A 26,492-nucleotide genomic window follows, 5' to 3' on the forward strand; every position below is an offset into this window, starting at 1 on the left:
TATTAACCAAAGCTATATATATATTTTTAATTTTTTAATTTAAAAAAATTAAGTATAGCCGAAACCGGTTTGGCTCAGTGGATAGAGCGTCCGCCTGCGGACTGGAAGGTCCCAGGTTCGATTCCAGTCAAGGGCATGTACCTGGGTTGTGGGCACATCCCCCGTAGGAGATGTGCAGGAGGCAGCTGATCGATGGTTCTCTCTCATCCATGTTTCTAACTCTCTATCTCTCTCCCTTCCTCTCTGTAAAAAATCAATAAAATGTATTTTTAAAAAAATAAAAAAATTAAGTATAGTATTTAAATTTTATATAGTGTTTCTGTGCCAGACACTGTTCTGTGTATCTTAAAACAACCTTAGTAGGGAGTTGCTATGATTTCTGTGGTCTATCCACAGTATCTGACTGTACCATGCTCTCTAGCTTTTGACTTCAATAGATGTTCTGTTTCCATTATTTTAGGGGGCTGTTTTCATATTGTGGAGAGTATCTGAAAAGGAGAAGCCCCTTTTCATTGTTATCGAAAAGCAGAAGTTACTTGCTAGACAGGTTACTTGTTTCGCTTTACAAGGAGATGAGAAAAAAAGCAGATCACAGGAAACAGTCTCCCTCTAACTGTGAAGAGCAGGATGATGCTATCACCTGCTCTGTCTTTGCGGTCCTGTCACCAGATGATGGTTTGTTTTGCTTGTGCTTAATTTGTGTGCCTTAGGCTTTTGGTCGGCGAGTCCAGTTTGCTTTTTAGAGAAGGAACGCGCTTGTTTTTAAATCGGCCCCGTTTCTTAATCGCTGTTATTTATGCCCTGCAGTGAGTTTTGAGGGATGCACCGGCCAACCAAGGACCGTCTATGTTTCTGATGACACCAGATTCAGAGTGGGCACGGATGGGGTGCTGATGGTCCAACGGCCTTTACAGCTACATAATCCAGCAATGAGTTTCCGTGTTCACGCCTGGGACTCCGCCCACAAGAAGCTCTCCACCAAAGTGACGCTGAAGGCAGCAGTGCGCAAGCACCGCCAGCGCCACCACCACCACCACCACCACCACCATGTATGTTGCAGTGTTTCTTAAACGTTCACTATTATTTTAATCTGCTTCCTAAGGTGGGGTTCGCTACTTGGCACCATGCAGATTTGGGGCCGGGTAATCTTTTGTTGTGCTGCGTCCCGTGCACTGCGTGCTGTCTATCAGCATCCCATGTCTTCACCCATTAGTTGCTAATTGCACCCCCAAAACTGTGACAACCAAAGTGTCTCCAGACACTGCCAGTGTCCCCTGGGGAACAAAATAGTCCCCAGTTGAGAACCATCGGTCGAACTGAACTAACTTTTGTTGGGGATTTTTTTTTTTTTTTGCTTTTGGGTAGAGAGGGATTAGGTGGAATGGTGGCAAGATGCCATTATCTTTATTTCTGCAGGTTGAGTAGAATAGTGTGGATAAGGGCATGGACTCTATCTGGGATTGAATTAACTACCTGAGTAAATTCGGGAGGGGTGTGTTATTTAATCTGTTAGTGCTTGAATGTCCTTATCTGTAAAATGGAGACAATAATGACTGCATGGGTTAATGCACATGAAATGCTAGAAGCACGCTCGGCATATAATAAGTACTCAGTAATTGTGAACTGTCCTTATCACTCCTTTCCTGGAGGAAGAATGAGTAAGAGGTCAATACTCTCATCATTTGCTCTTTGTGTTGCTAGTGGAGAGGGTCTTGGCAAAGAAAGGGAAGAGTCGGTGGGAAGCCTTTGCCTCATTGGATTGTAATCTACACAAGATCCTTCCCTGTTATATGGCAGTGCCTGGCCCTCCGTCTGGCACATACCAGGAGGCCAGTAACTATTCAGTGGACAAACATTGGTGGACCAGCCATGAATGGAAGGACGTATGCCTGTCCAGGTCCTTGGCAAGAATGTTTCTGGGAATTGTTAGCCAAAGCCAAATGCCTTTGCCAGTTTCTAAAGTGCTCCCATGGCACTTCCTACCGAAACAGTCTCTCTGGGGAGCATTCTAGTTGCATTCTGCTACCGCCTTGGAAGTGTGGAGCGGGTTCTGCATGCCAAGGCCTTTCCGGCTGGCTCCTGGTCTTCTCTCCAAAGACTCCTGAGATTCAGGGGACTTGGCAGTCCTGACAGATTGAAATTTATCATCCCGATGTAATTGGACCGGCCAGAAAAATGAGGGACTTGGCAGAATTATATTAACATAGGTCCCTGACTCAAGTCCTCAATGGACTCTGTCATTCATGTAAGTTCAGCACGGTGGGTTCTTGCTGGGCAGCTATGCCTGAAAGCCTCTTATGAACAAAGACAGTTTTGAACTTGGTTTTTTCAACCTTTCCTCCCCACCTTTGCCAACGTTGCCTCTGCCTCCATGTCTGCTGATTGTGACTAGGTTCAAATACATGTTATAGAAAAACACAAATCACAGTGGCTTACTCAAAATACAGTATTTCTCTTTCCAGTGAAGGAAATCCAAGGTAAAGGTAAATTGTGGCCGGTATGGAGAGCCCACAGCCATCCGGAGCCCAGGTTCCTCCTTTCCTTTCTGTTCTGTCATCCACAGTACATGGCTTCAAGCCTCGAGGACAACTCATGATCCAAGAGGGCTGCTAGAGCTCCAGCAGTCACAGCTTTATTCCAGGTGACAAGAAGAAAGGGAGGAGGTAGCAAGATGCATCGCTTACTTGTCTGGCTGCCTCCTTAAGAAGCCTTTGTGGAATTCTCAAGCAACACTTCTGCTTATATCTCATTGGCTACAACTTGGCCTCATGGTCACCCATAGTAGCAAGCGTAGTATAGGAAATACAGTATTTCACTAGGGTAACTTGCTGGATATAAAATTTATATATATATATATATATATATATATATATATATATATATAGAGAGAGAGAGAGAGAGAGAGAGAGAGAGAGAGAGAGAGAGAGAGAGAGAGGAGAGAGGTTTTTTGTTTGTTTGCTTGTTTTTGAATAAGAAATGAAAGGAGGCTATTGAGTGGTAGGTGGCAACTCTGCCATAGCTGGTTTGGAGTTCACTTTGCTTTGTCTCTAGTTCAAGGGACTCTCATGGAGCCAGGTGGTCCTGCACTAAGGAGAAGGGGTGACAATCTTACCTCTTTCTCTTTTTTTTAACCTCTGTCTTAATTCATGTAAGAACAGATTTTTAAAAAAGAATAGATCTTATATTTATACTAGAGGGCCCAGTGCACGAAATTCCTGCACTGGGAGGTGGGGGGGCGTGTCCCTCAGCCCAGCCTGCGCCCTCTTGAAGTCTGGGAGGCCTTGGGGAATGTCCAACTGACAGCTTAGGCCCGCTCCCTGGGAGGCGGGAGAGGCTCCTCTCACCACCACTGTGCTCACCAGCCGTGAGCCCGGCTCTGGCTGAGTGGCGCACCCCCTGTGGGAGGGCACTGACCACCAGGGGGCAGCTCCTGTATTAAGTGTCTACCCCCTGGTGGTCAGTGCATGTCATAGTGACAGGTCATTCGCCGTTCGGTTGACTGGCATATTACTCTTTTATTACATAGGATTAAAACATCACCGTGTACACACTAAATATACATAAATTTGTCAACTATACCTAAATAAAGCTGGTGGGGGGAAATAAGAATAGATCTGATTTTGCAGATCTTTCTCTTTGTTGGTGGGTTTTCTCAATCCAGTGTCTCCTTTTTTCTGAGGGACGAATTCCATGTCCAGTATGCTTAGGCACGGTTCCCTTTAATTTTACACATGAAGACGTTAATGTTATGTTTTGCCAGCACAGTGCTCATCGTCATTTATTCTCATTCTCTGAAAATATTCTGTGATCCTGATGTCAGCAAGGCATGGCCTTTGACTTCCTCTTCAGTGGAGCAAGTGACTCTGTGTGCACTCAGCAGTGCCGGTTCGCCACGATGGCGGTGCAAGATGGTGGTGTTTATGCTTAGGTTACAGTAATGACAGTCGGGTTTGTGCTTGGTTCTGTGCTGGGGTCAAGTCCCAAACTTGACTTCATTAAAACCATAACTCAGAGTTTTCCAACCAGTTCAACCATCCTCTCCATCATTGTCATTTATGGAGCCCTTACTATGTCCAGGCATTAATATCTCATTTCTTCCTCCCAGGAACCTTATGAGGTGGAGGTACCAATATTAACCCATTCTTAGACATTAGGAAACTGGGGGACAGAGACGATAAATAATCTGCCCAGGAGATGGAAGTGCCGTAGTGAGAATTCAAAGCCAGGCAGCTGGCTCCAGAGCCTGCCCTTGACCCAGGCAGGACTGCTTCTCTAGGAGCTGAATGTGAGGGTGAGATGGTGTGTGTGAGTGAGTGTGTGTGTGTGTGTGTGTGTGTGACAAGTATGCAGAATTGGGAAGGATTTGAGGTGATATTTGGTCACATCTCATGTTTGTCTTGTGCATTTTGAGTGAAATTTAAAAACAACAACCCAGAAACTAGGGCTTGAATCACACTGGGCAGACAGTGACCAATGACTTTATAGATGGTGGGGGATGGGATTGTCCTCTGGAACTTTGACCGTGTTACCACTGATCACTTTAAAACACTTAGACACTTTGGAAGATTTTTTTTCCTTCCATCATCTACTATCTTATTTCCCTGTGTGTGCATATGTTATCATTATCACACATGAAAAATGTTCAATACAAGTCTCAAAGGATAGTTTTGGTTTTTACCCCAGTAGCTTCTGTTAGAACAAATGGACACCTTGGAGATATAATGACACCACATGAGTAAGGGATTTGTATTGATCAGAAAGTAGTTCTAAGTACCAGTTCCCAAAACTTACTGATTTTGGCTGATAACTCTACTTGGGGACCTATAACCCTAGGAAAAATATAAAGGAAAAGAAATTAAAACACCAGGATATCCAGTTGTTGAAAAAGCTCTGATAAAAAATCATTGGAGTATACTGTTCTATTAAAAATGACAGGTGTGAAATGTGATATATATATATATATATATGCTAATTAGGCCAGACGTCCTTCCAAACGACCTTCCCAACAAAGCTGGGGCTGCGGGGGAAGCCTGGGTCGTGGGTGCCAGAGGGAAACCGGTGCCAGCAGCCAGGGGAAGGAAGGCCTACTCTTGCACGAATTTTGTGCATGGGGCCTCTAGTACAAAATAATATTGACTGTAAGCTGGAATGGAAAAATAAAATTTAAAAAACTTGACAGGTGTGACATTGTAGACTTAATATACTTACAAAATAACATCGAACCCACAAACCTATCATCGTGCATGTATAATGATTAAACTCTGGACACTAAGAAAGAGCAAAAGAGAACATGTTACTATGGCAAAGGGGTTCATTGGGTTTTGTTTTGGCTGTTAATTTTGTTATTAACTGAAACCACTCGCTGCCCCCATAAGGATGGAGATGCTCACTGGGTAGATTGGACTGTTTGGTCGGCGTTATTTCTCAAGAATTATCTCATTATGTTCTTCATCTCTTTTCCTTTTAGGACTCTCTCCCTGAAGCCCGGACGGAAGTGCTCACATTTCCTGACTCCCACCATGGTCTCAGAAGACAGAAGAGAGACTGGGTTATCCCTCCCATCAGCTGCACAGAAAATGAGAAAGGCCCGTTTCCTAAGAAACTGGTCCAGGTAGAGAAGGATGTTCTCTATTTCTTTGGGAGGAATTTGGCAGAGAAGCACCAAGGAGAGGAAGGAGAAAGACCGAATGTAAGGACCCTCCCTTGCTAATTCTGTGTCTGTTTTGTCTCCAGATCAAGTCTAGTAGAGACAAAGAGACACAGGTTTTCTACAGCATCACTGGCCAAGGAGCTGACGCACCCCCCATCCATGTGTTTATTATTGAAAGGGAGACAGGATGGCTCAAGGTGACGCAGCCTCTGGATAGAGAAACAATTGCCAAGTACACAGTGAGTATCTCTTAGAAGCTTATTAATGATGGGGTCCCATCTTTCCCAAATTGTTTGGTCAACCGATTATGATTCCTAGATTCAAGACTCTGGATGTATGAGGGGCTTAATTTGCCACTTTTCGACCTATTAATAAAGAGAAATGACAGGAGAACCTGGATATGGGGGTTGTTAAATTACTTTTGTTGTTAGGAATAAAGCGGGGAGAGTCCTTATGCGTCATGCATAAGTTTAGATCCAAGATATCAACCAATTCTTGGAGCTAAAAGTAGAGGCCAGTGATGATGTAGGAGAGCAAAAACCATCTGGGCCTGGTAGCAGAGTGAGCTTAGGGCAACTGGGAAGTAATGTATTGATGCCAAATGCAGAAAAATCAGGAGGACACACTGGACTGGAGTGGCCAGGGCTAATTTTACCCTGCTTGGAAGAAGTCAGAGTGTTAGGCTTCCCCCTTTATCTCCTGGGCCTGGATCCACAGCCGTCATGTGGGCAATGGGAGCTCTGACCTGGTGGGTGTGCTCTCCAGCCCTCAGGTCTTCACATGTCATGCTCTCAGCCAGTGTGCTGACCTCATTGGAGCAGCGGCATGTGTGTGAGGAAAGGGCTCTGCTGCAGGTGTCCATGCCCTCGGGTCTCAGAGTGGGAAGGAGGGGACACCATGTGGAGCCCACTCTCTGGTCGGGCCACTTCTCCCACTTCTTTTCTCCTTGGGGCCCAAGTAACCCTCACCTGGCTCTTGCAGCTCTACTCTCACGCTGTGTCTTCCAACGGGAATGCAGTTGAGGATCCGATGGAGATTGTGATCACAGTGAGAGATCAGAATGACAACAGGCCCGAGTTCACCCAGGCGGTCTTTGAGGGGTCTGTCCCGGAAGGTGCTCTCCCAGGTAAGGAGCCAAATATCCAGGAAGATGCTTAGGTTTTCTGGACCCCATTGTGTTGGGGCTGGGGTTTGGGGTCAGGCTCTTTTTGTGGACAGAACTTTTTTGAAAACTTCTGTGTGAGTGTGTGTGTGTGTGTGTGTGCGTGCACCTGCATGCATATACCTACCAACCTGTAAAAACGTGTATATAGTTGGAGCAGTTTAACAATAACATTCACTCACTAAGCAGAACCTTGCTAGTAGTTTTAGCCCCTCACACAATTTTCCTTATGACATTTTTTCTCTTTCCCATAGCGGTAGACACTGCCCTGACCGTTGTAATAATTCTCTCCCCCCCCCCTTTTTTCTTAATTTGTCCTCCTCCATGTGTGTATTTGACCCGAGATAAAATTTTTTTAGTTTTGCTTGCTTTTCTACATGGTGATACTGTTTTTCAAGGTGGCTGTACCAATTTGCACTTCCATGTACAATGTATATCCTGGAATTATTAGATTATTTTTAGCTTTAGTCAATGTGTAATGATATCTCAGTGCAATTTAAAATTGCATTTCTCTAATTATTAACCAGCTAAGATTCTTACATGTTTGTTGACCATTTAAGATTCTTCTTTTTCTTTTTTTTAATGCTTTTATTGATTTTTTTGAGAGAGAGAAAAAGGGAGAGGGATCGAGAATTAGAAACTTTGATGAGAGAGAAACATCATCGATTGGCTGTTTCTTGTGCAACCCCACTGGGGACCAGTTACAGCCCCCATCAGGTACCCTAACCAGGAATCGAAACATCAACTTCTTGGCTTCTGGGTTGATGCACAACCATGGAGCCACACCGGAAAGGCTTGAGTTTCTTCTTGACAACTTGTTTATTCTATTCAAGTCTTTTGCCCTTGTATTCCTTTGGGCTATTTGTCTTTTTCCTATAAACCCTTCGAGTTATTTAGGTGTCCTAGGAACTAGTCCTGTCAGTCACTTGAGTTATAAATATTTTCTCCCAACTTGAAGGCAATAACCTCAAAGGACCCATTCCCTCATGTGAAGCTGTGGCCAAGAAGCCAATTGTGGAAATTTGGGGATCTTTCTATTTTTCAGGCTATTCACTCAGTATAAGAGTCATGCAAAATGTCTTAGTTTAACCGTATCCTTATTTCCCATCTCCCCCTCATATCCACCCGCACCCAAAATGTCTTGGAACACTGCTCATCTGATGGAAGTCTTCCTTCCTCCTCTAGTACTTTGGTAAGACATTTGGCAATTAGCAATCAGAAGAGCCATGACATGGTGTGTCCCTGGGGCCCAGCCTTTAACGCTCTGGACAGTGTTGAGTTGAGCAGTACTGACCAGACCCTGAAGTGCAGCTTGACTGTCTTCCTCTCCTTCGATGCTTCCAGGAACCTCCGTGATGCAGGTCACAGCCACAGACGCGGACGACGAAGTGAACACCTACAACGCTGCCATCGCTTACAGGATCATCAGCCAAGAGCCTAAACAGCCTCATTTGCAAATGTTCGCCATCAACAGGGACACAGGAGTCATCAGCGTGCTCACTACCGGGCTGGATCGTGAGGTTAGGGGGGAAGAGATCCAGAGGGTGTTGTGGGCAAATGCACATTAGCTAAATCCATGGACAACTTAAAACTCTGCTGAGGCCAGTTGTCACTTACATGGTCATGGTCTGAGCTTTGCACCTAGACATGTGTGCAGAGGTTTTGTGCCTAGGGGACAGGCTGCTAGGCCTTTATTTAAGCAGATGATAAAATATTCTGTGTCTGTGCTATGGGCTGGCTGATGTGGCTGTGGTACCTAACTTGGGTGTGTTCGATCTCTGCAGAAGTTTCCCAAGTACACCCTGGTGGTTGAAGCTGCTGACCTTCAAGGTGACGGCTTACGCACAACTGCAAAAGCTGTGATCACGGTCCTTGACATCAAGCCTCCGGAACTTGAGCCCACCACGGTAATTCTGCAACTCCTTGATGGTTTCCAAAGAAAGGTCCTTGGTCGCTTTACAACTGCTCCTGCGTGAAGCCCTTGAAAGCTTTCCCCAGACTAGTGAACTTTAAACTAAGAAGCAGCAGGCAGATGGGGGTGGCTGTTGTCTGTCTCGTGCCTCTTCGCAGAATGTTGTGAAGTGGCCAAAAGCAGCTATGGAATCCATGTCCTTGTGTTGAGCATCTTGGTAGCAAGTCTTACCAGGTTCTGTTTATTCTTTGAGCAAACATTTTCTGAGTTTATACCAGGCACTATTTTTATTTGTTAATTGTAGCTAACTAAATTGGGGGCTTGGGCAGTGGGAGAATAAGTTTATATCTGACTTTGCAGTTCTTTCTCTTTGTTGGTGGGTTTTCTCAATCCAGTGTCTCCTTTTTTCTGAGGGACGAATTCCATGTCCAGTATGCTTAGGCACGGTTCCCTTTAATTTTACACATGAAGACGTTAATGTTATGTTTTGCCAGCACAGTGCTCATCGTCATTTATTCTCATTCTCTGAAAATATTCTGTGATCCTGATGTCAGCAAGACATGGCCTTTGCCTTCCTCTTCAGTGGAGCAAGAGACTCTGTGTGCACTCAGCAGTGGCGGTGCAAGATGGTGGTGTTTATGCTTAGGTTACAGTATTGACAGTCGGGTTTGTGCTTGGTTCTGTGCTGGGGTCAAGTCCCAAACTTGACTTCATTAAAACCATAACTCAGAGTTTTCCAACCAGTTCAACCATCCTCTCCATCATTGTCATTTATGGAGCCCTTACTATGTCCAGGCATTGATATCTCATTTCTTCCTCCCAGGAACCTTATGAGGTGGAGGTACCAATATTAACCCATTCTTAGACATTAGGAAACTGGGGGACAGAGACGATAAATAATCTGCCCAGGAGATGGAAGTGCCATAGTGAGCATTCAAAGCCAGGCAGCTGGCTCCAGAGCCTGCCCTTGACCCAGGCAGGACTGCTTCTCTAGGCTTCTCTAGGAGGTGAATGTGAGGGTGAGATGGTGTGTGTGTGAGTGAGTGTGTGTGTGTGTGTGTGTGTGAGAGAGAGAGAGAGAGAGAGAGAGAGAGAGAGAGAGAGAGAGACGAGTATGCAGGATTGGGAAGGATGTAATGCTATTTGGTCACCTCTCATGTTTTTCTTGTCCATTTTGAGTGAAATTTTAGAAAGCAGGATATAGGGCTTGAATCATACTGGGCAAACCATGACCAGGGACTATGTAGACAGTAGGAGACAGAATTGTCCTCTGGAACCTTGACCATGTTACCAGTAATCACTTTAAAACTCCTGGGCAATTTGGAAGATTTTTTCTCTTCCATCATCCACACTCTTATATCCCTTTGTGTGCATAACGTTATCATTGTTGTACATGGAAACTGTTCAATATAAATCTCAAAGGGTGTTTTTGGTTCTCATCCCAGCAGCTTCTGTTAGAACAAATGAACATCATATAGACAAAATTACACCATGCGAGTAAGCGATTTAAAAATAATATATATATATATATTGATTTCAGAAAGGGAGGGAGCAGGAGAGAGAGATAGAAACATCAATGATCAAAGAGAATCATCAATCAGCTGCCTCCTGCAGAATCCACACTGGCGATCGAGCTCGCAACCAGGGCTTGTGCCCTAACTGGTAATCAAATCAAGTGAGAGTTAAGGGATTTGTATTGATCACAAAGTAGTTCTTAGTATCGGTTCCCCAAACTTACTGATTTTGACTGATAACTCCACTTTAGGGACCTATAACTTTAGGGAAAAAAAAAATAAAGAAAAGGAAATTAAAATACTAGAATATCTCACTGTTGAAAAAGCTCTGACATAAAATCATTGGAGTATAATGTTCTTTTAAAAATGACAGGTGCAATTTGTAAAGTATATGATTGTCTAACCACTGTGCTGTACACCTGAAACTAATACAAAATATTATTGAATGTAAGCTGGAATTGAGAAATAGAACTGAAAAAGTATGCTAGGTGTGACATTATGGGCTTAAAATACTTGTAAAAACCATCAAACTCACAAACCTATCATCGGGCATGCATAATGATTACTTGAACTCTGGACACTAGGAAATATCAAAAGAGATCATCTTCTTTATTTTGGCAAAGGGGTTCATTGTGTTTTGTTTTGGCTGTTAATTTTGTTATTTCCCGACCAGTGTGGCTCAGTGTTTGAGCATAGACCTAAGAACCAGAAAGTCACAGTTTGATTACTGGTCAGGGCACATGCCCTGATTGTGGGCTTGATCCCAAGTATGGGTTATGCAAGAGGCAGTTGATCAATGATTGTCTCATCATTGATGTTTCTTTTTTTTTTAAAAAAATATATACTTTATTGATTTTTTTTACAGAGAGGAAGGGAGAGGGATAGAGAGTTAGAAACATCGATGAGAGAGAAACATCGATCAGCTGCCTCCTGCACACCCCCCACTGGGGATGTGCCTGCAACTAAGGTACACGCCCTTGACCGGAATCGAACCTGGGACCTTTCAGTCCGCAGGCTGACGCTCTATCCACTGAGCCAAACAGGTTAGGGCATCATTGATGTTTCTATCTCTTTCCCTCACCCTTTTTTCTCTGAAATCACTAAAAATACATTTTAAAAGAATTTCTTATTAAAACCACTCGCTGCCCCCACAAAGATGGAGATGCTGACTGGATAGGTTGGCCTGTTTGGCCTGCATTATCTCCTGTGAATTATTTCATTATGGTTTAAAAAAAAATTTTTTTTTAATTTAAATTCTTATTTTTTAAAGTATTACACGAGTCTCCTTTTCCCCCCATTGACCTCTCCCGGCTGCTCCCACCCCCCAGCTCATGCCCTCGTCCCCTCCTGTCTGAGTCCATTGGTTATGCTCATGCTTGCATGCAAGTCCTTTGGTTGATCTCTTACTCCCTCACCCCGCGCCTTCCCTCTTGGGTTGGACAGTCTGTTCGATGTTTCTATGTCTCTGGTTCTATTTTTGTTCATCATTTTATGTTGTTAATTATATTCCACAAATGAGTGAGGTCATGTGATACTTATCATTCTGACTGGCTTATTTCACTTAACATAATACTCTCCAGTTCCATCCATGCTGTTGCAAATGGTAAGAATTCCTTCTTTTTTACAGCAGCAAAGTATTCCACTGTGTAGATGTACCACAGTTTTCTATTCCACTCATCTGCTGATGGGCATTTAGGCTGTTTCCAAATCTTAGCTATTGTAATTGTAAATTGTGCTGCTATGAACATAGGGGTGCATATATCCTTTCTGATTGGTGTTTCTGTTTTCTTGGGATATATTCCTAGAAGTGGGATTACTGGGTCAAATGGAAGTTCCATTTTTATTTTTATTTTTATTTTTTAATTTTTATTTATTTTTTACAGAGAGGAAGGGAGAGGGATAGAGAGTTAGAAACATCGATGAGAGAGAAACATCGATCAGCTGCCTCCTGCACACCCCCTCCTGGGGATGTGCCCGCAACCAAGGTACATGCCCTTGACTGGAATTGAACCTGGGACCCTTCAGTCCGCAAGCCGACGCTCTATCCACTGAGCCAAACCGGTCAGGGTGGAAGTTCCATTTTTAATTTTTTTTTAGAAAATTCCATATTATTTTCCACAGTGGCTGCACCAGTCCGCATTCCCACCAGCAGTACAAGAAGGTTCCTTTTTCTCCTCATCCTCACCAGCACTGTCGTTTGTTGATTTGTTGATGATAGCCATTCTGACAGGTGTGAGATGGTACCAAATTGCTGTTCTGATTTGGATCTCTCAGATTAGTGACTTTGAGCATGTTTTCATATGTCTCTTGGCCTTCTGTATGTCCTCTTTTGAAAAGTGTCTATTTAGGTCCTTTGCCCTTTTTTAAAAAAATTATAAATCAAATTTTATTTTTTTCCATGCAATAAACATTAATATTTCAAGCCAAAACTAAAAGATTTTAGAGCCCAAGCTGGTTTGGCTTAGTGGATAGCCTTGGCCTGTGGACTAAAGGGTCCCGGATTCGGTTCCGGTCAGTGGCACATGCCTGGATTGCGGGCTTGATCCCCAGTGGAGGGCGTGCAAGAGGCAGCTGATCAATGGTTCTCTCTCATCATTGATGTTTCTATCTCTCTCTCCCTCTCCCTCTCTGAGATCAATGAAAATATATATTTTTTAAAAAAAAGATTTTAGATATAATAATATTTCCAAAATTGTACTAACATAGTATAATATCACAAAACTTATAGGAAATATTAAAATCCTGCAACTAAGAGGATTACATCTATTCTAAAATATTTTTCTCTCGGGCTCTATTTTTTTTTTTTTCATCAGTTTTTGTTGTTCTTTATATTCCACAAATGAATGAGATCATGTGATATTTATCTTTCTCCAACTGGCTTATTTCACTTAGCATAATGTTCTCCAGGTCCATCCATGCTGTTTCAAATAGTAAGAGTTTCTTTTTTATGGCAGCGTAGTATTCCATTGTGTAGATGTACCACATTTTTTGATCCACTCATCTGCTGATGGGCACTTAGGCTGTTTCCAAATCTTAGCTATTGTAAAGTGCATATACCTCATTGTCATTTTGATTTGCATCTCTCGGGTGATTAGTGACTTTGAGCATGTTTTCATAGATGTCTTGGCCTTCTGTATGCCCTCTTTCAAAAAGTGTCTATTTAGGTCCTTTGCCCATGGAGGTTAAACCCTTATCGGATATAACATTGGCAAATATGTTCTCCCATGCAGTGGGCTTTCTTGTTCTTTTGTTGATGGTTCCTTTTGCCGTGCAGAAGCTTTTTATTTTGATGTAGTCCCATTTGTTCACTTTCTCCTTAGTTTCCATTGCCCTAGGAGCTGTATCGGTAAAGATAATGCTATGACATATGTCCGCTATTTTCCTGCCTATGGATTCTTCTAAGATTTGTATGGTTTCCTGTCTTACATTTAAGTCCCTTATTCATTCTGAGATTATTTTTCTGTATGGTGTAAGTTGGTGGTCTAGTTTCATTTTTTTCATGTATCTGTCCAATTTTCCCAACAGCATTTGTTGAAGCGACTGTCTTGACTCCATTGTATGCTCTTGCCTCCTTTGTCACATGTTAATTGAGCATAATGGCTTGGGTTGATTTCTGGGTTCTCTGTTCCGTTCCATTGGTCTATATGTCTGTTCTTGTGCCAATACGAGGTAGTTATGAGGACAATGGCTTTGTGATATAGCTTGATATCTGGTATTGTGGTCCCACCAGCTTTGTTCTTCTTTCTCAAGATTGCTGCAACAATTCGGGGTCTTTTCTTTTTTTATTCCAGATGAATTCCTGGAGAGTTTGTTCTAGGTCTTTGGAATATGCTTTTGGTATTTTAATGGCCCTTTACCTCCTTGGTTAAGTTTATTCCTAGGCATCTTAATATTTTTGTTGCCATGGTAAATGGGATTTTTTTTTTTTTAATTTTTCTTTCTGTGAGTTCATTATTGGTGCATAAAAAAGCTATGGATTTCTGGGTGTTAATTTTGTATCCGGCTACATTGCAGAATTCATTTAATAAGTCTAGTAGTTTTTTGATGGGGTCTTTAGGGTGTTCTATGTACAATATCATGTCATCTGCGATTAATTACAAGTTTACTTCTTCTTTTCCAATTTGGATGCCTTTTAATTCCCTCATTATATTTTTTTATCTCTTTTCTTTTTAGGACTCTCTGCCTGAAACCCAGACGGCAGTGCCCACATTTCCTGTCTGCCACCGTGGTCTCAAAAGACAGAATAGAGACTGGGTTATCCCTCCCATCAGCTGCACAGAAAATGAGAAAGGCCCGTTTCCTAAGAAACTGGTCCAGGTAGAGAAGGATGTTCTCTATTTTCTTGGGAGGAATTTGGCAGAAAAAGAACAAGGAGAGGAAGGAGAAAGACCGAATGTAAGGACCCTCCCTTGCTAATTCTGTGTCTGTTTTGTCTCCAGATCAAGTCTAACAGAGACAAAGAGACACAGGTTTTCTACAGCATCACTGGCCAAGGAGCTGACGCACCCCCCGTCGGTGTGTTTATTATTGAAAGGGAGACAGGATGGCTCATGGTGACGCAGCCTCTGGATAGAGAAACAATTGCCAAGTACACAGTGAGTATCTCTTAGAAGCTTATTAATGATGGGGTCCCATCTTTCCCAAACTTTTTGGTCAACCGATTAGGATCCCTAGATTCGAGACTCTGGGTGTATGAGGGGCTTAATTTGCCACTTTGAGACCTATTGATAAAGAGAAATGACAGGAGAAACTGGATATGGGGGTTGTTAAATTATTTTTGTTGTTAGGAATAAAGCAGGGAGAGATTCCTTATGCATCGTGCATAAGTTTAGACCCAAGATATCAACCTATTCTTGGAGCTAAAAGTCCCTCATTCAAAGGAAGAGGCCAGTGATGATGTTGGGGAGCAAAAACCAAGCTCCTCATATGTCCGGAGTTATTTCTGGGCCTGATAGCAGAGTGAGCAGAGTGAACCTGAGAAGTAATACATAGATGCCAAAGGCATTGATGCCACCAGACTGGAGTGGCCAGGGCTAATTTCACCCAGCTTGGAAGAAGTCAGAGTGTTAGGCTTCCCCCTTTATCTCCTGGGCCTGGATCCACAGCCGTCATGTGGGCAATGGGAGCTCTGACCTGGTGGGTGTGTTCTCCAGCCCTCAGGTCTTCACATGTCATGCTCTCAGCCAGTGTGCTGGCCTCATTGGAGCAGTGGCATGTGTGTGAGGAAAGGGCTCTGCTGCAGGTGTCCGTGCCCTCGGGTCTCAGAGTGGGAAGGAGGGGACACCATGTGGAGCCCGCTCTCTGGTCGGGCCACTTCTCCCACATCTTTTCTCCTTGGGGCCCAAGTAACCCTCACCTGGCTCTTGCAGCTCTGCTCTCACGCTGTGTCTTCCAACGGGAATGCAGTTGAGGATCCGATGGAGATTGTGATCACAGTGAGAGATCAGAATGACAACAGGCCCGAGTTCACCCAGGCGGTCTTTGAGGGGTCTGTTGTGGAAGGTGCTCTCCCAGGTAAGGAGCCAAATATCCAGGAAGATGCTTAGGTTTTCTGGACCCCAGTGTGTTGGGGCTGGGGTTTGGGGTCAGGCTCTTTTTGTGGACAGAACCTTTTGAAAGCCACTATGTGTGTGTGACAGAACCTTTTGAAAGCCACTGTGTGTGTGTGTGTACGCAACACACTATTTGTAAAACTGTATAAAATCAGAGTGGTTTAAAAACAAACTTTCCAAGCTTTACCAATAACAGAAACAGTTGATTAACACATATTTGTTTGTTGTATGTATTATATACTGTACTCTTACAATAAAAAAACCTAAAGAAAGAAAATGTTAAGAAAATTAAAAAAAAAATAAAGTAAAAAGAAAAACAGCCTTCCTTCACTATATAGATCCTTGCCAGAGTTTAAGTCCTTCACACAATTTTCTTGATCACATTTTTTCTACTTTCCATAAAGGTAGATATGCCTTGACATTTGTGGTAATTATTTGCTCCCCCCCCCCCCTCAATTTGTCTTCTGTGTGTGAATTTGCCCCTAGATAAAAATCTTGTGACTCTTTCCTACTTTGCTACATGGTGATAAACTGTTTTCCAAGGTGGCCTAACCAGTTTGTACTCCCAAGAGCCATGTATGTCCTTTAATTATTAGACTCTTTAAGCTTCAGTCAATGAGGAATTATATCTCAGTGCAATTATAATTGCATTTCTCTGATTATTAATAGGCTAAGTATGTTATCATATGTTTGTTGGCCTATGAGTTTCTTTGTTTTCTTTTTTAAATGTTTTTTTTTTATTTTTTTTAGAGGGCGAAAAAGGGAGAGGGATCGAGAGAGAGAAGCATTGATGAGAGAGAAACATGATTGATTGGCAGCCTCCTGCACACTCCCCACTGGGCGCTGAGCCCCAGCCCTTGGCAGGTGCCCCAACCAGGAATCGAACCAGACACTTCTTGGTTCCTGGGTTGATGCTCAACCTCTGAGCCACACCAGACAGGGTTGCGTTTCTTCTTGACGACTTGTCTATTCACGTCTTTTGCCCTTATATTCCTTTGGGCTATTTGTCTTTTTCCTATAAACTCTTCGAGTTATTTAGGTGTCCTAGAAACTAGTCCTGTCAGTCACTTGTGTTATAAGTATTTTCTCCCACCTTGAAGGCAATAACCTCAAAGGACCCATTCCCTCATGTGAAGCTGTGGCTGAGAAGCCAATTCTGGAAATCTTGGGATCTTTCTATTTTTCAAGCTATTCACTCAGTATAAGAGTCATGCAAAATGTTTTAGTTTAACCGTATCCCTATTTCCCATCTCCCCCTCATATCCACCCGCACCCAAAATGTCTTGGAGCACTGCTCATCTGATGGAAGTCTTCCTTCCTCCTCTAGTACTTTGGTAAGACATTTGGCAGTTAGCAATCAGAAGAGCCATGGCATGGTGTGTCCCTGGGGCCCAGCCTTTAACGCTGTGGACAGTGTTGAGTTGAGCAGTACTGACCAGACCCTGAAGTGCAGCTTGACTGTCTTCCTCTCCTTCGATGCTTCCAGGAACCTCCGTGATGCAGGTCACAGCCACAGACGCGGACGACGAAGTGAACACCTACAACGCTGCCATCGCTTACAGGATCATCAGCCAAGAGCCTAAACAGCCTCATGAGCAAATGTTCGCCATCAACAGGGACACAGGAGTCATCAGCGTGCTCACTACCATGCTGGACAGTGAGGTTAGGGGGGGAAGAGATCCAGAGGGTGTTGTGGGCAAATGCACATTAGCTAAATCCATGGACAACTTAAAACTCTGCTGAGGCCAGTTGTCACTTACATGGTCCTGGTCTGAGCTTTGCACCTAGACATGTGTGCAGAGGTTTTGTGCCTAGGGGACAGGCTGCTAGGCCGGCATTTAAGCAGATGATAAAATATCCTGTGTCTATGCTATGGGCTGGGCTGATGTGGCTGTGGTTCCTAACTTGGGTGTGTTCGATCTCTGCAGAAGTTTCCCAAGTACACCCTGGTGGTTGAAGCTGCTGACCTTCAAGGTGACGGCTTACGCACAACTGCAAAAGCTGTGATCACGGTCCTTGACATCAACCCTCCGGAACTTGAGCCCACCACGGTAATTCTGCAACTCCTTGATGGTTTCCAAAGAAAGGTCCTTGGTTGCTTTACAACTGCTCCTGCGAGGAGCCCTTGATAGCTTTCCCCAGGCTAGTGAACTTTAAACTAAGAAGCAGCAGGCAGATCGGGGTGGCTGTTGTCTGTCTCGTGCCTCTTCGCAGAATTTTGTGAAGTGGCCAAAAGCAATTATTGAATCCATGTCCTTGTGTTGAGCATCTTGGTAGCAAGTCTTACCACGTTCTGTTTATTCTTTGAGCAAACATTTTCTGAGTTTATACCAGGCACTATTTTTATTTGTTAATTATAGCCAACTAAAGTGGGGGCTTGGGCAGTGGGAGAATAAGTTTATATCTGACTTTGCAGTTCTTTCTCTTTGTTGGTGGGTTTTCTCAATCCAGTGTCTCCTTTTTTCTGAGGGACGAATTCCATGTCCAGTATGCTTAGGCACGGTTCCCTTTAATTTTACACATGAAGACGTTAATGTTATGTTTTGCCAGCACAGTGCTCATCGTCATTTATTCTCATTCTCTGAAAATATTCTGTGATCCTGATGTCAGCAAGGCATGGCCTTTGTCTTCCTCTTCAGTGGAGCAAGTGACTGTGTGTGCACTCATCAGTGCCGGTTCGCCAACATGGCGGTGCACGATGGTGGTGTTTATGCTTAGGTTACAGTATTGACAGTCGGGTTTGTGCTTGGTTCTGTGCTGGGGTCAAGTCCCAAACTTGACTTCATTAAAACCATAACTCAGAGTTTTCCAACCAGTTCAACCATCCTCTCCATCATTGTCATTTATGGAGCCCTTACTATGTCCAGGCATTAATATCTCATTTCTTCCTCCCAGGAACCTTATGAGGTGGAGGTACCAATATTAACCCATTCTTAGACATTAGGAAACTGGGGGACAGAGACGTTAAATAATCTGCCCAGGAGATGGAAGTGCCATAGTGAGCATTCTCCAGAGCCTGCCCTTGACCCAGAGCCTGCCCTTGACCCAGGCAGGACTGCTACTCTAGGAGCTGAATGTGAGGGTGAGATGGTGTGTAGGAGCTGAATGTGAGGGTGAGATGGTGTGTGTGAGTGTGTGTGTGAGTGTGTGTGTGTGTGTGTGTGTGTTTGTGTGACACGTATGCAGAATTGGGAAGGATGTGATGCTATCTGGTCACCTCTCATGTTTTTCTTGTCCATTTTGAGTGAAATTTTAGAAAGCAGGATATAGGGCTTGAATCATACTGGGCAAACCATGACCAGCGACTATGCAGACAGTGGGAGACAGAATTGTCCTCTGGAACCTTGACCATGTTACCAGTAATCACTTTAAAACTCTTGGACAATTTGGAGGATTTTTTCTCTTCCATCATCCACACTCTTATATCCCTTTGTGTGCATAACATTATCATTGTTGCACATGGAAACTGTTCAATATAAATCTCAAAGGGTGTTTTTGGTTCTCATCCCAACAGCTTCTGATAGAACAAATGAACATCATATAGACAAAATTACACCATGCGAGTAAACGATTTAAAAATAAAAAATATATATGGATATATATATGTATGTATGTGTGTATATATATATATATATTGATTTCAGAAAGGGAGGGAGCAGGAGAGAGAGATAGAAACATCAATGATCAAAGAGAATCATCAATCAGCTGCCTCCTGCAGAATCCACACTGGCGATCGATCTCGCAACCAGGGCTTGTGCCCTAACTGGTAATCAAATCAAGTGAGAGTTAAGGGATTTGTATTGATCACAAAGTAGTTCTTAGTATCAGTTCCCCAAACTTACTGATTTTGACTGATAACTCCACTTTAGGGACCTATAACTTTAGGGAAAAAAAAAATAAAGAAAAGGAAATTAAAATACTAGAATATCTCACTGTTGAAAAAGCTCTGATATAAAATCATTGGAGTATAATGTTCTTTTAAAAATGACAGGTGCGATTTGTAAAGTATATGATTGTCTAACCACTGTGCTGTACACCTGAAACTAATACAAAATATTATTGAATGTAAGCTGGAATTGAAAAATAGAACTGAAAAACTATGCGAGTTGTGACATTATGGGCTTAAAAGACTTGTAAAAAAACATCAAACTCACAAACCTATCATCGGGCATGCATAATGATTACTTGAACTCTGGACACTAGGAAATATCAAAAGAGATCATCTTCTTTATTTTGGCAAAGGGGTTCATTGTGTTTTGTTTTGGCTGTTAATTTTGTTATTTCCCGACCAGTGTGGCTCAGTGTTTGAGCATAGACCTAAGAACCAGAAAGTCACAGTTTGATTACTGGTCAGGGCACATGTCCTGGTTGTGGGCTTGATCCCAAGTATGGGGTATGCAAGAGGCAGTTGATCAATGATTCTGTCTCATCATTGATGTTTCTATCTCTTTCCCTCACCCTTTTTTCTCTGAAATCACTAAAAATACATTTTAAAAGAATTTGTTATTAAAACCACTCGCTGCCCCCACAAAGATGGAGATGCTGACTGGATAGGTTGGCCCCCACTGGGGATGTGCCTGCAACTAAGGTACACGCCCTTGACCGGAATCGAACCTGGGACCTTTCAGTCCGCAGTATGGGGTATGCAAGAGGCAGTTGATCAATGATTCTGTCTCATCATTGATGTTTCTATCTCTTTCCCTCACCCTTTTTTCTCTGAAATCACTAAAAATACATTTTAAAAGAATTTCTTATTAAAACCACTCGCTGCCCCCACAAAGATGGAGATGCTGACTGGATACGTTGGCCTGTTTGGCCTGCATTATCTCCTGTGAATTATTTCATTATGGTTTAAAAAAATTTTTTTTTTAATTTAAATTCTTATTTTTTAAAGTATTACACGAGTCTCCTTTTCTCCCCATTGACCTCTCCCGGCTGCTCCCACCCCCCAGCTCATGCCCTCGTCCCCTCCTGTCTGAGTCCATTGGTTATGCTCATGCTTGCATACAAGTCCTTTGGTTGATCTCTTACTCCCTCACCCCGCGCCTTCCCTCTTGGGTTGGACAGTCTGTTCGATGTTTCTATGTCTCTGGTTCTATTTTTGTTCATCAGTTTATGTTGTTCATTATATTCCACAAATGAGTGAGGTCATGTGATACTTATCATTCTGACTGGCTTATTTCGCTTAACATAATACTCTCCAGTTCCATCCATGCTGTTGCAAATGGTAAGAATTCCTTCTTTTTTACAGCAGCAAAGTATTCCACTGTGTAGATGTACCACAGTTTTCTATTCCACTCATCTGCTGATGGGCATTTAGGCTGTTTCCAAATCTTAGCTATTGTAATTGTAAATTGTGCTGCTATGAACATAGGGGTGCATATATCCTTTCTGATTGGTGTTTCTGTTTTCTTGGGATATATTCCTAGAAGTGGGATTACTGGGTCAAATGGAAGTTCCATTTTTATTTTTATTTTTATTTTTTAATTTTTATTTATTTTTTACAGAGAGGAAGGGAGAGGGATAGAGAGTTAGAAACATCGATGAGAGAGAAACATCGATCAGCTGCCTCCTGCACACCCCCTCCTGGGGATGTGCCCGCAACCAAGGTACATGCCCTTGACCGGAATTGAACCTGGGACCCTTCAGTCCGCAAGCCGACGCTCTATCCACTGAGCCAAACCGGTCAGGGCGGAAGTTCCATTTTTAATTTTTTTTTAGAAAATTCCATATTATTTTCCACAGTGGCTGCACCAGTCCTCATTCCCACCAGCAGTCCAAGAAGGTTCCTTTTTCTCCTCATCCTCACCAGCACCGTCGTTTGTTGATTTGTTGATAATAGCCATTCTGACAGGTGTGAGATGGTACCAAATTGCTGTTCTGATTTGGATCTCTCAGATTAGTGACTTTGAGCATGTTTTCATATGTCTCTTGGCCTTCTGTATGTCCTCTTTTGAAAAGTGTCTATTTATGTCCTTTGCCCTTTTTTAAAAAATATATAAATCAAATTTTATTTTTTTCCATGCAATAAACATTAATATTTCAAGCCAAAACTAAAAGATTTTAGAGCCCAAGCTGGTTTGGCTTAGTGGATAGCCTTGGCCTGTGGACTAAAGGGTCCCGGATTCGGTTCCGGTCAGTGGCACATGCCTGGATTGCGGGCTTGATCCCCAGTGGAGGGCGTGCAAGAGGCAGCTGATCAATGGTTCTCTCTCATCATTGATGTTTCTATCTCTCTCTCCCTCTCCCTCTCTGAGATCAATGAAAATATATATTTTTAAAAAAAAGATTTTAGATATAATAATATTTCCAAAATTGTACTAACATAGTATAATATCACAAAACTTGGAGGAAATATTAAAATCCTGCAACTAAGAGGATTACATCTATTCTAAAATATTTTTCTCTCGGGCTCTATTTTTTTTTCTCATCAGTTTATGTTGTTCATTATATTCCACAAATGAATGAGATCATGTGATATTTATCTTTCTCCAACTGGCTTAGCATAATGTTCTCCAGGTCCATCCATGCTGTTTCAAATAGTAAGAGTTTCTTCTTTTTTATGGCAGCGTAGTATTCCATTGTGTAGATGTACCACGTTTTTTGATCCACTCATCTGCTGATGGGCACTTAGGCTGTTTCCAAATCTTAGCTATTGTAAAGTGCATATACCTCATTGTCATTTTGATTTGCATCTCTCGGGTGATTAGTGACTTTGAGCATGTTTTCATAGATGTCTTGGCCTTCTGTATGCTCTCTTTCAAAAAGTGTCTATTTAGGTCCTTTGCCCATGGAGGTTAACACTCCGGTGTGGGGTGAATTTCCCGCCAAAATATAAGATGGCTCTGTCTTTTGGTTTTGTTCCATCCACCAAAAGGGTGGATTACAAACAAATATTTGGTAATACGCAGTTACAATCGGCCCGAGTTTACACGTTTCCCACACTCCACCGCAAATCTATATGAACCGAGTTAAAGACGGCTCCCGCGGAGTACGCGCAATTCACGCGAGCCGACTTAACTCGTTTCCCCCACTCCAAGTGTTAAACCCTTATCGGATATAACATTGGCAAATATGTTCTCCCATGCAGTGGGCTTTCTTGTTCTTTTGTTGATGGTTCCTTTTGCCGTGCAGAAGCTTTTTATTTTGATGTAGTCCCATTTGTTCACTTTCTCCTTAGTTTCCATTGCCCTAGGAGCTGTATCGGTAAAGATAATGCTATGACATATGTCCGCTATTTTCCTGCCTATGGATTCTTCTAAGATTTGTATGGTTTCCTGTCTTACATTTAAGTCCCTTATTCATTTTGAGATTATTTTTCTGTATGGTGTAAGTTGGTGGTCTAGTTTCATTTTTTTCATGTATCTGTCCAATTTTCCCAACAGCATTTGTTGAAGAGACTGTCTTGACTCCATTGTATGCTCTTGCCTCCTTTGTCACATGTTAATTGAGCATAATGGCTTGGGTTGATTTCTGGGTTCTCTGTTCCGTTCCATTGGTCTATATGTCTGTTCTTGTGCCAATACGAGGTAGTTATGAGGACAATGGCTTTGTGATATAGCTTGATATCTGGTATTGTGATCCCACCAGCTTTGTTCTTCTTTCTCAAGATTGCTGCAGCAATTCGGGGTCTTTTTTTTTATTCCAGATGAATTCCTAGAGAGTTTGTTCTAGGTCTTTGGAATATGCTGTTGGTATTTTAATGGCCCTTTACCTCCTTGGTTAAGTTTATTCCTAGGCATCTTAATATTTTTGTTGCCATGGTAAATGGGATTTTTTTTTTAAATTTTTCTTTCTGTGAGTTCATTATTGGTGCATAAAAAAGCTATGGATTTCTGGGTGTTAATTTTGTATCCGGCTACATTGCAGAATTCATTTAATAAGTCTAGTAGTTTTTTGATGGGGTCCTTAGGGTGTTCTATGTACAATATCATGTCATCTGCGATTAATTACAAGTTTACTTCTTCTTTTCCAATTTGGATGCCTTTTAATTCCCTCATTATGTTTTTTTATCTCTTTTCTTTTTAGGACTCTCTGCCTGAAACCCAGACGGCAGTGCCCACATTTCCTGTCTGCCACCGTGGTCTCACAAGACAGAATAGAGGCTGGGTTATCCCTCCCATCAGCTGCACAGAAAATGAGAAAGGCCCGTTTCCTAAGAAACTGGTCCAGGTAGAGACGGGTGTTCTCTATTTTCTTGGGAGGAATTTGGCAGAAAAAGAACAAGGAGAGGAAGGAGAAAGACCGAATGTAAGGACCCTCCCTTGCTAATTCTGTGTCTGTTTTGTCTCCAGATCAAGTCTAGTAGAGACAAAGAGACACAGGTTTTCTACAGCATCACTGGCCAAGGAGCTGACGCACCCCCCATCCATGTGTTTATTATTGAAAGGGAGACAGGATGGCTCAAGGTGACGCAGCCTCTGGATAGAGAAACAATTGCCAAGTACAGAGTGAGTATCTCTTAGAAGCTTATTAATGATGGGGTCTCATCTTTCCCAAACTTTTTGGTCAACCGATTAGGATCCCTAGATTCGAGACTCTGGACGTATGAGGGGCTTAATTTGCCACTTTTCGACCTATTGATAAAGAGAAATGACAGGAGAACCTGGATATGGGGGTTGTTAAATTATTTTTGTTGTTAGGAATAAAGCGGGGAGAGTCCTTATGCATCATGCATAAGTTTAGACCCAAGATATCAACCAATTCTTGGAGCTAAAAGTCCCTCATTCAAAGGAAGAGGCCAGTGATGATGTTGGGGAGCAAAAACCAAGCTCCTCATATGTCCGGAGTTATTTCTGGGCCCGATAGCAGAGTGAGCAGAGTGAACCTGAGAAGTAATACATAGATGCCAAAGGCATTGATGCCACCAGACTGGAGGGGCCAGGGCTAATTTCACCCTGCTTGGAAGAAGTCAGAGTGTTAGGCTTCCCCCTTTATCTGCTGGGCCTGACTGCCTAGCCTTCGTTCAGGGAATGGGAGCTCTGACCTGGTGGGTGTGTTCTCCAGCCCTCAGGTCTTCACATGTCATGCTCTCAGCCAGTGTGCTGGCCTCATTGGAGCAGCGGCATGTGTGTGAGGAAAGGGCTCTGCTGCAGGTGTCCGTGCACTCGGGTCTCAGAGTGGGAAGGAGGGGACACCATGTGGAGCCCGCTCTCTGGTAGGGCCACTTCTCCCACTTCTTTTCTCCTTGGGGCTGAAGTAATGCTCACCTGGCTCTTGCAGCTCTGCTCTCACGCTGTGTCTTCCAACGGGAATGCAGTTGAGGATCCGATGGAGATTGTGATCACAGTGAGAGATCAGAATGACAACAGGCCCGAGTTCACCCAGGCGGTCTTTGAGGGGTCTGTTGTGGAAGGTGCTCTCCCAGGTAAGGAGCCAAATATCCAGGAAGATGCTTAGGTTTTCTGGACCCCAGTGTGTTGGGGCTGGGGTTTGGGGTCAGGCTCTTTTTGTGGACAGAACCTTTTGAAAGCCACTATGTGTGTGTGTGTGTGTGTGTGTGTGCGCGCGCGCGTGTGCGCGCATGCACTGTGCTTGAACATGTATGCAACACACTATTTGTAAAACTGTATAAAATCAGAGTGGTTTAAAAACAAACTTTTCAAGCTTTACCAATAACATAAACAGTTTATTAACACATATTTGTTTGTTATATGTATTATATACTGTACTCTTACAATAAAAAAACCTAGAGAAAGAAAACGTTAAGAAAATTTTTTTAAAAAATAAAGTAAAAAGAAAAACAGCCTTCCTTCACTATATAGTCCTTCACATAATTTTCTTGATCACATTTTTTCTACTTTCCATAAAGGTAGATATTCCTTGACATTTGTGGTAATTATTTGCTCCCCCCCGCCCCCCCCAATTTGTCTTCTGTGTGTGAATTTGCCCCTAGATAAAAATCTTGTTACTTTTTCGTACTTTGCTACATGGTGATAAACTGTTTTCCAAGGCGGCCTTCCAGTTTATACTCCCAAGAGCCATGTATGTCCTGTAATTATTAGACGTTTTAAGCTTCAGTCAATGAGGAATTATATCTCAGTGCAATTATAATTGCATTTCTCTGATTATTAATAGGCTAAGTATCTTATCATATGTTTGTTGGCCTACGAGTTTCTTTGTTTTCTTTTTTAAATGTTTTTTTTGATTTTTTTTAGAGGGCGAAAAAGGGAGAGGGATCGAGAGAGAGAAGCATTGATGAGAGAGAAACATGATTGATTGGCAGCCTCCTGCACACTCCCCACTGGGCACTGAGCCCCAGCCCTTGGCAGGTGCCCCAACCAGGAATTGAACCAGAGACTTCTTGGTTCCTGGGTTGATGCTCAACCTCTGAGCCACACCAGACAGGGTTGCGTTTCTTCTTGACAACTTGTCTATTCACGTCTTTTGCCCTTGTATTCCTTTGGGCTATTTGTCTTTTTCCAATAAACTCTTCGAGTTATTTAGATGTCCTAGGAACTAGTCCTGTCAGTCACTTGTGTTATAAATATTTTCTTTGAGGCAATGACCTTAAAGGACCCATTCCCTCATGTGAAGCTGTGGCCGAGAAGCCAATTGTGGAAATCTTGGGATCTTTCTATTTTTCAGGCTATTCACTCAGTATAAGAGTCATGAAAAATGTCTTAGTTTAACCGTATCCCTATTTCCCATCTCCCCCTCATACCCACCCTCACCCAAAATGTCTTGGAACACTGCTCATCTG

At 42.8% G+C, this 26,492-nt stretch overlaps 1 protein-coding gene across 10 annotated transcripts in view; it reads left to right on the forward strand.

Moving 5' to 3' along the window:
• Window positions 1-26,492, forward strand: part of CDH1 (cadherin 1) — a 97,881-nt gene that overhangs the window by 47,580 nt on the left and 23,809 nt on the right. For 7 of the 10 annotated variants that reach the window (XM_023755977.1, XM_023755982.1, XM_014457925.2 and 4 more), the window contains 14 exons: window positions 808-1,049; window positions 5,468-5,611; window positions 5,734-5,889; window positions 6,632-6,776; window positions 8,157-8,332; window positions 8,597-8,719; window positions 14,412-14,555; window positions 14,678-14,833; window positions 15,608-15,752; window positions 17,277-17,452; window positions 17,719-17,841; window positions 23,819-23,962; window positions 24,085-24,240; window positions 25,013-25,157. In XM_023755977.1, coding sequence (XP_023611745.1) covers window positions 808-1,049; window positions 5,468-5,611; window positions 5,734-5,889; window positions 6,632-6,776; window positions 8,157-8,332; window positions 8,597-8,719; window positions 14,412-14,555; window positions 14,678-14,833; window positions 15,608-15,752; window positions 17,277-17,452; window positions 17,719-17,841; window positions 23,819-23,962; window positions 24,085-24,240; window positions 25,013-25,157 — 2,175 coding nt within the window. The remainder of the gene's footprint in view (window positions 1-807; window positions 1,050-5,467; window positions 5,612-5,733; window positions 5,890-6,631; window positions 6,777-8,156; window positions 8,333-8,596; window positions 8,720-14,411; window positions 14,556-14,677; window positions 14,834-15,607; window positions 15,753-17,276; window positions 17,453-17,718; window positions 17,842-23,818; window positions 23,963-24,084; window positions 24,241-25,012; window positions 25,158-26,492) is intronic. The other 3 variants (XM_023755981.1, XM_023755984.1, XM_023755983.1) reach the window with 3 other exon arrangements.

The sequence above is a fragment of the Myotis lucifugus genome, unplaced genomic scaffold (assembly GCF_000147115.1).
Source record: "Myotis lucifugus unplaced genomic scaffold, Myoluc2.0 scaffold_88, whole genome shotgun sequence".
Lineage (NCBI taxonomy): Eukaryota > Metazoa > Chordata > Mammalia > Chiroptera > Vespertilionidae > Myotis > Myotis lucifugus.